The sequence below is a fragment of the Heptranchias perlo genome, chromosome 10, assembly GCF_035084215.1.
Source record: "Heptranchias perlo isolate sHepPer1 chromosome 10, sHepPer1.hap1, whole genome shotgun sequence".
Taxonomy (NCBI): Eukaryota; Metazoa; Chordata; class Chondrichthyes; order Hexanchiformes; family Hexanchidae; genus Heptranchias; species Heptranchias perlo.
The window spans coordinates 11,053,596-11,065,805 of NC_090334.1; the positions used below are offsets into that span (position 1 = coordinate 11,053,596).

General features: G+C 45.6%; 1 protein-coding gene across 3 annotated transcripts in view; it reads right to left on the bottom strand.

The window, feature by feature from the left end:
* Positions 1–2,900: 2,900 nt before the first annotated feature.
* The window catches only part of jmjd7 (jumonji domain containing 7), a 54,748-nt gene continuing 45,438 nt past the window's right edge, over positions 2,901–12,210 (bottom strand). For 2 of the 3 annotated variants that reach the window (XM_067991216.1, XM_067991218.1), the window contains exons 7-8: positions 7,469–7,628; positions 2,901–3,975 (exon numbers count right to left, since the gene is read on the bottom strand). In XM_067991216.1, the coding sequence (XP_067847317.1) occupies positions 3,887–3,975; positions 7,469–7,628 (249 nt within the window). In that variant the 3' untranslated portion in view covers positions 2,901–3,886. The remainder of the gene's footprint in view (positions 3,976–7,468; positions 7,629–12,210) is intronic. The other variant, XM_067991217.1, reaches the window with a different exon arrangement.

The following is a 12,210-nucleotide window of genomic DNA, read 5'->3' on the forward strand; positions in this document are numbered from 1 at the left end:
TCCCCTCAGGCAATCGAAACCAGTTCAGGAGATCACATGGACGAAAGACACTTGCCTTCTATACGATGAGATCTCTGCCCCAGTCCAGCTCTCGTGCAGGCAGAGAGTCAGCACCCACCACACCGGCCGGCAACGTATTCCAGAGGCTCACTACTCTCTGGGAAAAGAAGAACCGCCCAACACCCAGTCTATTCCTACACTTCCATAGTTTAAACTCATGTCCCCTGGTCCTCCCCAACCTGTTAAACTGGAATAATCTATCAATAGGGATGCTATCCAGTCCTTTAATTATTTTATAGACCTCTATCAGGTCGTCTCGAAGTCTACGCTGCTCTAAAGTAAATATGAATACTGAGGCATCCCCTAATGACACAGGCTTGTGAAGTGTGTGCTGAGGAAAAATCCAAACCAGCTTTCTCAGAAACAAATACTTTCCCAAGAAAGTCTTTGCTATTGAATTAAATTCTATTTCAACTTGGAAAGAAAAGATACACAGCCAACCGTTTCCTCTTCCATTCAAACGGATCGACTGTCCTCCAAATACAAACAGATCAACCTGCCTTTCTCCCTTAATAGACCTGAGTCCCCATCAGCACACTGGAATCGGCATCGACTCCCATCAAACAAGAGTAACTGGTCAGAGGTGCGGTTTGCACTGGGTCGGGGCCAAGGAGAATGGGGAGGAAAGGATGAGGGGGGGAAGCAAGGGATTGGGGGGACCTTCCAGAAATATGTGAACACACACGGTACAGCTGGCGGGATCCAGTGCGCGTGTGCAAACTCAATTCTTCTGCAGTGATGATGGTCTGCCTGTCTCCTTCTGCCTAGTACATAGAATGTATAGCTGGGAAACTGGCCATTCGGCCCAATAGGTCCATGCTGGTGTTTATGCTCCACACAAGCCTCCTCCCACCCCTCTTCATCTAACCCTATAAACATATGCCGACATAGACCAGTTGGGCTGAATGGCCTGTTTGTATGCAGTAGACTCTATATGACTCTATTTAACTATGTTTTTTTTTCACTCGGTGAGAGACAGAAAGATGTGTCTCTGAGAACGAGATCGAGACTCGAAAAGACACAGAAACAAACACAGAGAATGAAGGAATAATTTTTCTGTATTCCATATCCGCTTGTGGTTTAGAAGATATGGAGGGTATGATTTCCCACCATACAGAGTGGCAAAGAAAAGGCCCACTCTGTTTCAGATTTTCAGCATCCGCAGTATTCTGCTTTTGAGAAAAAAGGCCCTATCGTCAATTCTGGTTGGTCGCTCTGGGAAATTTGGTTTGTGCGTCCGCAGAGGATATCCTGCCGTCTACGATATGCGTGTGCGCACGGATTTCTTCTGGAAGGCGGTGACGGTTGGGCACGAGTTTTGCTCATAGAGAAGAATTGAATTAAAAAATGTATCGGTAGCACATCGTTGGACTCTTACCTCCATCACCTGGCTGATGTCATATTTTTTTGGGGGTGCGGCAACTAAAGAGCTGTTAAAGCAGCAGCTTCAAACAGCAGAAAGAGTGAACGAGAGAGAGCCCGAGGCTGAAACATGAGGTCCTTCTTGTAGGGAAAGGGCCTCCGAGCCGGACAGCACTCACCCTGACATTGTAATGAAGGACTCAGCGTCAGCTAACACACCGCGAGGCCTGTGAATAATCTGCAGGTCGGAGAATCAATCGTCAGTCGACGTTTCTGGATTGAGGGGAGGGTCTGAGAGAGAAGCCGGATTAAAAAATTCTGTGGCCCCTCCGCAGCCCCCGGCTCAGATCTTCCCATCCTGGGCGGTGAGGGGTCAATGTTCCCTGATCTCCAGCCGTAGAAATGTGACCGGGTGGGTTGAGAACGCGGTGTTTGGTGACGTCACTATGGCCACTGGCGCCAGTTTAGTTAGAAACCACTATTGACACCTCGTGGTTTATGGGGCGAGTGGTTAGAAACCACTATTGACATCTCGTGGTTTATGGGGCGAGTGGTTAGAAACCACTATTGATACCTCGTGGTTTATGGGGCGAGTGGTTAGAAACCACTATTGACACCTCGTGGTTTATGGGGCGAGTGGTTAGAAACCACTATTGACACCGTGCGGTTTATGGGGCGAGTGGTTAGAAATCACTATTGACACCTCGTGGTTTATGGGGCGAGTGGTTAGAAACCACTATTGACACCTCGTGGTTTATGGGGCGAGTGGTTAGAAACCACTATTGACACCGCGTGGTTTATGGGGCGAGTGGTTAGAAACCACTATTGACACCGTGGGTTTATGGGGCGAGTGGTTTGAAACCACTATTGACACCGCGTGGTTTATGGGGCGAGTGGTTAGAAACCACTATTGACACCTCGTGGTTTATGGGGCGAGTGGTTTGAAACCACTATTGACACCGCGTGGTTTATGGGGCGAGTGGTTAGAAACCACTATTGACACCTCGTGGTTTATGGGGCGAGTGGTTAGAAACCACTATTGACACCTCGTGGTTTATGGGGCGAGTGGTTAGAAACCACTATTGACACCGCGTGGTTTATGGGGCGAGTGGTTAGAAACCACTATTGACACCGTGGGTTTATGGGGCGAGTGGTTAGAAACCACTATTGACACCGCGCGGTTTATGGGGCGAGTGGTTAGAAACCACTATTGACACCGCGTGGTTTATGGGGCGAGTGGTTAGAAACCACTATTGACACCTCGTGGTTTATGGGGCGAGTGGTTAGAAACCACTATTGACACCGTGCGGTTTATGGGGCGAGTGGTTAGAAACCACTATTGACACCGCGGGTTTATGGGGCAAGTGGTTAGAACCCGGCATTGACACTGCATGGATTAAGTTAGACACCGCTACTGACAATGAGCTGCAAATGACAGGACCGATACTGACAATAAGCTGTAAATGACAGAAACCGTATTCACAATATGCATATTTTATTATACAACAAAGTTTACCCCCTATCGTAGAAACAGGATACGTGTTGAGAAATGGGAATATCCAGGTTATTCCACAATACTTTGTGCCCATCATCCTCACCTGTAGAATGAAGTTGGTATGCCAGTGTTCCCCACTGTCTATCCTATGTTTACTGTAATTGATGAGGTAGAGTAAAACTGACTACGCTTACAATTACTAAATACATTGCTTGATACACAGTTAGGACCTTGTGTTGCAGGAGTTTCTAGGCTGAAAGCTGCTCAGTTGACATATGAAGGTAGATGTAGCCAGAATGGTCACGAAGGCGTGCTGTACGTAGGATGCCAGTGATGATCTGCTAAATCGTCCATCCGTATTATTCAAACCATGGCATGGATTACGGCCAACAGTGGGAGTTTTGCAGTTTGAATAGAGCCACTATTGAACAATATGGCCAAGTCACTGCTTCACCAGTCTACCTACCAATGAACTAGGTTAGTAATACAAAATTACAAGACGCCCTGGAGTGATGAGGAACAGAACGCACAATCTTGAAAACCATCGCATGGATTTCCATTTTGGGGAGCAGCAGATTTGTGTTCACTGTATGTCAGAGTATTTCCCCATCTGGGAAAACTGTACTCCATGAACACAGGGTCTATATTTTTTCTTGTTTCTGATTTACTAGCACATGATTTCTGTAGTTGGTCTGCAATGAAAAGGATGCTCTGCAGTTGTAGCAGTGTTTCCCTCAGGGTAATTAGCATTATCTCTCCAAAATCAAGACAAACGTGTGTCATTTGCAGGGGGCCATGCAGTGACTAATCAGGCACATAGTAAAAAGGCCAGCCCATATGTGAACAGCATTTCCGACATATGCCCACCGTGCAGTTCACACAATCTTGGCTGAATTTATATGGATGAGTTCAGAAAATCTGGATCCGGATTTGTGTCTGCCTGCACTCCTGGAGCTCTGACTGAGTAAATCACACTGTACTCATCGCTTTCGTTACTGAGTCCAGGAACTGGAAGTAATTGTACTTGATGTCGTACTCCATGTCATACCAGAAATTAACTGAAACAGAAAGAAGAAATCAGACTCCATATGGTGTCTGTGCTAACACGCTCACAGGACAGAATGCTGCATTTCTTCTCAATTACTTTTTTTTTAAAAAAACATCCAATTTTCTGCTCTACTCTCCTGAAGGTGCAGTCTCAGTCCATTCTTATTGACCACAGGCTCTAAATGAGGCACTAAATTGGAAATCTCACCTACAGAGGCCACAGGACAGTTGGTGTAGGGAAAAATGTCACATTGGTACAGTGGGGATACTATTCTGAGGTTGAGGCCGAGGCACATTAATGGGAGTCTAGCTTTACTGTGTATACGTCATACATCTGACCTAAGAGTGCCTGTTCCGTTCTGGGACCACTTTTGTTCACTGTGTACATTAATGATTTGGATATACGGCTAGGGGGACTGGTGACCAAATTTGCAGACATTTCTAAAATAGAATCATAGAAAATTTACGGCACAGAAAGAGGCCATTCCGCCCATTGTGTCCGCGCCAGCCAACAATGAGCCACCCAGCCTAATCCCACTTTCCAGCACTTGGTCCGTAGCCTTGTAGGTTACGGCACTTCAGGTGAACATCTTTTTAAATGAGTTGAGGGTCTCTGCCTCTACCACCCTTTCATGATGTGGAGATGCCGGTGATGGACTGGGGTTGACAATTGTAAACATTTACCTGAGGAAGGAGGAAGCCTCCGAAAGCTTGTGAATTTAAAATAAAATTGCTGGACTATAACTTGGTGTTGTAAAATTGTTTACAATTGACCACCCTTTCAGGCAGTGAGTTCCAGATCCCCACCACCCTCTGGGTGAAAAAAATTTTCCTCAGCTCCCCTCTAATCCTTCTACCAATCATTTTAAATCTATGCCACCTGGTTATTCAGTTCTCTGCTAAGGGAAATAGGTCCTCCCTATCCACTCTATCTAGGCCCCTCATAATTTTATACACCTCAATTAAATCACCTCCTCTGTTCCAAAGAAAACAACCCCAGTCTATCCAATCTTTCCTCATAGCTAAAATTCTCCAGTCCTGGCAACATCCTCGTAAATCTCCTCTGCACCCTCTCTAGTGCAATTACATCCTTCCTGTAATGTGGTGACCAGAACTGTACGCAGTACTCAAACTGCAGCCTAACTAGTGTTTTTTACAGTTCTAGCGTAACCTCCCTGCTCTTATATTCTATGCCTCGGCTAATAAAGAAAAGTATCCCATATGCTTTCTTAACCAACTTATCTACCTGTCCTGCTACCTTCAGGGATCTATGGACATGCACTCCAAGGTCCCTCACTTCCTCTACACCTCTCAGTATCCTCCCATTTATTGTGTATTCCCTTGCCTTGTTTGCCCTCCCCAAATTCATTACCTCACACTTCTCCAGATTGCCACCTATCTGCCCACCTGACCAGTCCATTGATATCTTCCTGCAGTCTGCAGCTTTCCTCCTCACTATCAACCACATGGCCAATTTTTGTATCATCTGCAAACTTCTTAATCATGCCCCTTACATTTAAGTCCAAATCATTAATATATATCACGAAAAGCAAGGGACCTAGTGCTGAGCCCTGGTGGAACCCCAATGGAAACAGCCTTCCAGTCACAAAAACACCCGTCGACCATTACCCTTTGCTTCCTGCCACTGAGCCAATTTTGGATCCAACTTGCCACTTTTCCTCGGATCCCATGGGCTTGTACTTTCTTGATCAGTCTGCCATGTGGGACTTTGTCAAAAGCCTTACTAAAATCCATGTAGACTACATTAAATGCACAACCCTCATCAACCCTCCTTGTTACCTCCTCAAAGAATTTAATCAAGTTAGTCAGACATGGTCTTCCCTTAACAAATCCATGCTGACTGTCCGGGGACAGGATTGTAGGGCTGGAGGAGGTTACAGAGAAAGGGAGGGGCAAGGCCATGGAGGGATTTGAAAACAAGGATGACAATTTTAAAATCGAAGCGTTCCCAGACTGGGAGCCAGTAGGTCAGCGAGCACAGGGGTGATGGGTGAATGGTACTTGGTGCGAGTTAGGATACAGGCAGCAGAGATTTGGATGAGCTGAAGATTGAGAAGTGTAAAGCATGGGAGACCGGCCAGGAGACCATTGGAATAGTTGAGTCTGGAGGTGACAGAGGCATGGATGTGGGTTTCAGCAGCAGACGGGCTGAGGCATGGATGGAGGTGGGTGATGTTACGGAGGTGGAAGTAGGCGGTCTTTGTAATGGAGAGGATTTGGAAGCTCGGTTTGGGTAGAATAGGATGCTGATGTTGTGGACATTCCTGTTCAGCTGGAGTCATACCTAGCACAAAGGAAGATGGTAGTGGTTGTTGGAGGCCAATCATCCCAGCCCAAGACACTGCTGCAGGAGTTCCTCAGGGCAGTGTCCTAGGCCCTGCTGCTTCATCACTGTTCAGTAGATACAGTTCCCCCCGTGTAACACACTGTTCAGTAGATACAGTTCCCCCCGTGTAACACACTGTTCAGTAGATACAGTTCCCCCCGTGTAACACACTGTTCAGTAGATACAGTTCCCCCCGTGTAACACACTGTTCAGTAGATACAGTTCCCCCCGTGTAACACACTGTTCAGTAGATACAGTTCCCCCCGTGTAACACACTGTTCAGTAGATACAGTTCCCCCCGTGTAACACACTGTTCAGCAGATACAGTTCCCCCCGTGTAACACACTGTTCAGTAGATACAGTTCCCCCCGTGTAACACACTGTTCAGTAGATACAGTTCCCCCCGTGTAACACACTGTTCAGTAGATACAGTTCCCCCCGTGTAACACACTGTTCAGTAGATACAGTTCCCCCCGTGTAACTGTTCAGTAGATACAGTTCCCCCGTGTAACTGTTCAGTAGATACAGTTCCCCCTGTGTAACACACTGTTCAGTAGATACAGTTTCCCCTGTGTAACACACTGTTCAGTAGATACAGTTCCCCCCGTCTAACACACTGTTCAGTAGATACAGTTCCCCCCGTGTAACACACTGTTCAGTAGATACAGTTCCCCCCGTCTAACACACTGTTCAGTAGATACAGTTCCCCCTGTGTAACATACTGTTCAGTAGATACAGTTCCCCCTGTGTAACACACTGTTCAGTAGATACAGTTCCCCCTGTGTAACACACTGTTCAGTCGATACAGTTCCCCCTGTGTAACACACTGTTCAGTAGATACAGTTCCCCCTGTGTAACACACTGTTCAGTAGATACAGTTTCCCCTGTGTAACACACTGTTCAGTAGATACAGTTCCCCCTGTGTAACACACTGTTCAGTAGATACAGTTCCCCCTGTGTAACACACTGTTCAGTAGATACAGTTCCCCCTGTGTAACACACTGTTCAGTAGATACAGTTCCCCCTGTGTAACACACTGTTCAGTCCATACAGCTCCCAAGTTCTGGTGTCATCTTACGCGGTGTTCATTGACTCACTGTGAATCAATGCCTGGCATCTACCTTTTACTTCTGTGACCGATCACATTAATACTGTACCTGCAATGCAGCCGTGTGACTGCCTGACATGATGGAACCACAGAGAGGGGAGGTACAGCATCTCGCCTGCTCTCACTGTGCAGTGGAGAGGCCTTGCATGAGAATATTCAGGGTAACGACTGAGGTCAGGGTTCAAGGGGTCAAGTGGAATCCAAGGTACCTGGTTTTGGGGAAGGAGGAAAGAGGCCGTTCGTTATATAAAATCAGTGTATAAGCCATTTTTAATGTGTCAAGCTGCCAGTTGAAGATCAGTCATACTTGTCTTGTGTCTCTCGAAGTGTTTCATGCAACGAATGACTGTATTTTGATGTGCATTCGTTATTCTACAGGTAAATCTGGTAGCCATTGTGCATCAAAATTCCACAAACGGTAATAAAATGCCAGTCAGTTAATCTCTTTTTATCATAGAATCATAGAAAGTTATGGCACAGAAGGAGGCCATTCGGCCCATCGTGTCCGTGCCGGTCGAAAGAGCTATCCAGCTTAATCCCACTTTCCAGCACTTGGCCCATAGCCCTGTAGGTTACGGCACTCCAAGTGCACATCCAGGTACTTTTTAAATGAGTTGAGGGTATCTGCCTCTACCACCCTTTCAGGCAGTGAGTTCCAGACCCCCACCACCCTCTGGGTGAAAAAAAATTTCCTCAGCTCCCCTCTAATCCTACTACCAATCACTTTAAACCTATGCCCCCTGGTCACTGACCCCTCTGCTAAGGGAAATAGGTCCTTCCTATCCACTCTATTTAGTCCCATCATAATTTTATACACCTCAATTAAATCTCTCCTCAGCCTCTTTTGTTCCAAAGAAAACAATCCCAGCCTATCCAATCTTTTCTCATAGCTAAAATTCTCCAGTCCTGGCAACATCCTCATAAATCTCCTCTGTACCCTCTCTAGTGCAATCACATCTTTCCTGTAATGTGGTGACCAGAACTGTATGCAGTACTCAAGCTGTGGCCTAACTAGTGTTTTATACAGTTCTAACATAACCTCCCTGCTCTTATATTCTAGTCCTCGGCTAATAAAGGAAAGTATCCTGTATTCCTTCTTAACCACCTTTTCTACCTGTCCTGCTACCTTCAGGGATCTGTGGACATGCACTCCAAGGTCCCTCTGGGTAATATTGGTTGAGGGAGGACACCAGAACACTCTGGTCTTCTTCAAATGGTATCATGGAATCTTTAACACCCACCAGAACAGGCAAATGGGGCCTCAGTTTAACATGTCATTGAAGGGTAGCACCTCAGACAATGCAGCACTCCCTCACTACTGGACTGAAGTGTCAGCTTAAATTATGTGCTGAAGCCCTGGCGTGGGGCCCAAGCCCCAGTTGATAATACATTAATAATAAATATATGGGGTTCACGTTGGAGACACATTGGAAAATAGATACAATTAAATTCCTATAAAATCCTCAGGCTGTATACAGCTCCCCAACGGCCAGCAAGGGTAAGGTACAACTTGGTGGATTCCAAACTATACTGGCCAGGAGGTCCCAGGTTTGATTCCCGGTCTGTGCTGAATTAGTTGATGTCAGTTGGCCTCTGTGCCCCTGGAGGGGCGCAAAAATTAACCAGAGCTCCCACACTTGGTAGTCATTCAGTGATCTCTGCTGGCAAGTGGGCATCGGGTGAGGATAGGATTCAGATTCAGTTGTGCTGCCCTCAATGCTTGATAAGGCCCCTTGGGCATAGTATGGTGCCCGTGGAAATAAGCCAGCAAGAATCAGAGCCTTCAAGATAGAATGGGAGAAAATGAAGGGCAAATGGAAGGGAAAAGCGCAGAGAAATTGTTTGCACTAAAATTTTAGCCTTTGGTGAGGGTTTCTACTGCTGCAGATAACAGACCATCAAATCAGTTTATCCCAGCCCATTTGATCAGTCAAGAACTCACTCTAAACACAGAGCAACAAACAGAGTCTATTTCAAATTAAAATGAATGAATTGAAAGGGTTTATTCCATTGGAATTCTAAATAAGAAGTAAACAGTAATAGGTTTGTCCCATTGTAATTCTATTGAATGGAAGTGAATGAGGAGGCGTTCATTGGAATTATATACAATTGCAGAATGAATGGGAAGTGGCTTGGTCCATTGAAATTCTGTATAAGAAGAATGACTGGGTAAAGGTTTGGTCCATTGGGATTCTATACAAAGGAGTGAATGGGTAGAAGTCCATTTAATTTCTAAAATTGGGAGTGATTGGGTAGGGTAGTGGAGGGAAAAACTCTCGAGTCATTTAAGAGGTAGTTAGACACTGATGGGGGATTGTAGATTTCAATTGAAAGGTGGGGTGAATAGATTGAATGGGAAGGGATTGGTCCATTGGGGTTCTATATGATGGGAGTGAATGACAAAGGGTTGTGCATGCAATGCCAGTGACCATTACAATAAGAATCTCAGCTCTATATATGGGTTTACGTTAGTGAAACTAGAGAACGATTCTTGGCTTTGATGCACTGTCCTCTTACTGTAGGACAGTTCTTTGGGAAGTAACTAAAATCAGTGGCTAGAGGTTCAGCAGGTTTGTTAAAGCCTCATTATTATACTTTGAACATAAGGCTTTGACAGCATCTAATCTCTGTTGTGATTATGTGGGTGGTGTCCCCAGTTGCTCTCATCAACTTGAAGTGCTTTTATATTGTCCTTCAGGCACTGTCTCCCACAGTGCGGGTCTCTCACATCAAAGTAAAGGTTTTTTAGATTCCTGGTTGCTGCTGGTTGGAATGGGGCTAAGTAAGTCGCAGCAGTGTCATTGCATCATTATGTATAAATATATTTCTTATGTTCATATTAATGTCATGACACCATGCCACGACGACAACACACTGGGCAAAATGTCACAGCCGGACTGCACACACACTTCCTCTTAGCCGCAGATTGACAGGGAGATGGGTGGCGCAGTTCTAAGTCAATTTGGGAAAGTCGTGCTTTTAAGCTGTTCTCCTAAGACCCGGCTGTAATGTAAAAGACCCTTTCGTTTTGTGAAAAGTCAACAAAAACAATGCCCCACACCCCATTAGTCCCCAGCAACAAATAATTTTCTGATTCCATCTTCACCCTCTTTGAACTGAATGTTCAAGCTGTTTGTAAAGAACGGGTCAGTAGTTTTTGTTTCTTTGAATCATGAATCAGTGCCGATTGTCTTGGAATCGTGCTAGTCCAAAACTCTGAGTTCATCCAAAACACTGCTGCCTGTATCCTAACTCGCACCAAGTCCTGTTCACCCATCACCCCCGTGCTCTCTGACCTACATTGGCTCCCTGTCCAGCAAAGTCTCGATTTTAAAACTCTCATCCTTGTTTTCACCCTCCCTATCTCTGCCCCTCCCTATCTCTGTCACCTCCTCCAGCCCGAGATCTCTGCTCTCCTCCAATTCTGGCCTCTTGTGCATCCCTGATTTTATCGCTCCACCATTAACGGCCTACCTCCCGCTGCCTGGGCCCTAAGCTCTGGAATTCCCTCCCTAAACCTCTCCGCCTCTCTAACTTTCTTCCTTTAAGACGCTCCTTAAAACCTACATCTTTGACCAAGCTTTTGGTTGCCTGTCCTATGTCTCCTTATGTGGCTTGGTGTTGAATTTTGTCTGATTACGTTCCTGTGAAGCGTCATGGGAGGTTTTTCTATGTTAAAGGCGCTATATAAGTGCAAGTTGTTGTGGTAGTTACAAACTCATGTTCATCTCTTATCTGGGATTAGAAAAATATTAAAACACAGCACTTAGCAATCAGGCTGCAAGTTTTACACAGTATAACCAAAGCAGACTAATGAATGTTTGTGTGCTGCGTAATCCACAAACTCATATTATTATCCCTGGAATTAACAGTCATTTCCCTGAGGCTATACCTTGTTGCGGCTCGGTAGAATAGAACACTTCACAATCACCCACAACTGGTTTTGATCCAAACCTCTTTTTGTGGTTGTACTACTGCTGGATGAATTTTGTGAGAGAGGAGTTACTAAAGCAAAGTAAAACAACGCAACAGATCTACTTATAGAATCATAGAGGGTTACAGCACGGAAGGAGGCCATTCGGCCCATCGAGTCTGCGCCGGCTGTATGCAAGAGAAATCCAGCTAGTCCCACTCCCCCGCCCTATCCCAGAAGCCCTGAACATATTTTCCCTTCAAGTACTTATCCAGTTCCCTTTTGAAGGCCATGATTGAATCTGCCTCCACCACCCCCTCGGGCAATGCATTCCAGATCCTAACCACTCGCTGTGTAAAAAAGTTTTTCCTTCCATCACCTTTGGCTCTTTTGCCAATCACCTTAAATCGAGGCCCACTGGTTCTTGACCCTTCTGCCAATGGGAACACTTTCTCTCTATCTACTCTGTCTGGACCCTTCATGATTTTGAATACCTCTATCAAATCTCCTCGCAACCTTCTCTGTTCCAAGGAGAACAATCCCAGCTTCTCCAGTCTATCCACGTAACTAAAGTCCCTCATCCCTGGAATCATTCTAGTAAATCTCTTCTCCACCCTCTCTAAGGCCTCCACATCCTTCCTAAAGTGCGGTGCCCAGAACTGGACACAATACTCCAGTTGTGGCCGAACCAGTGTTTTATAAAGGTTCATCATGATTTCCATGCTTTTGTACTCTATGCCTCTATTTATAAAGCCCAGGATGACATATGCTTTCTTAATTGCTTTCTCAACCTGCCCTGGCACCTACAACAATTTATGCACATGCACCCCAAGATCCCTCTGTTCCTCCACCCCTTTTAGAACTGTGCCCTTTAGTTT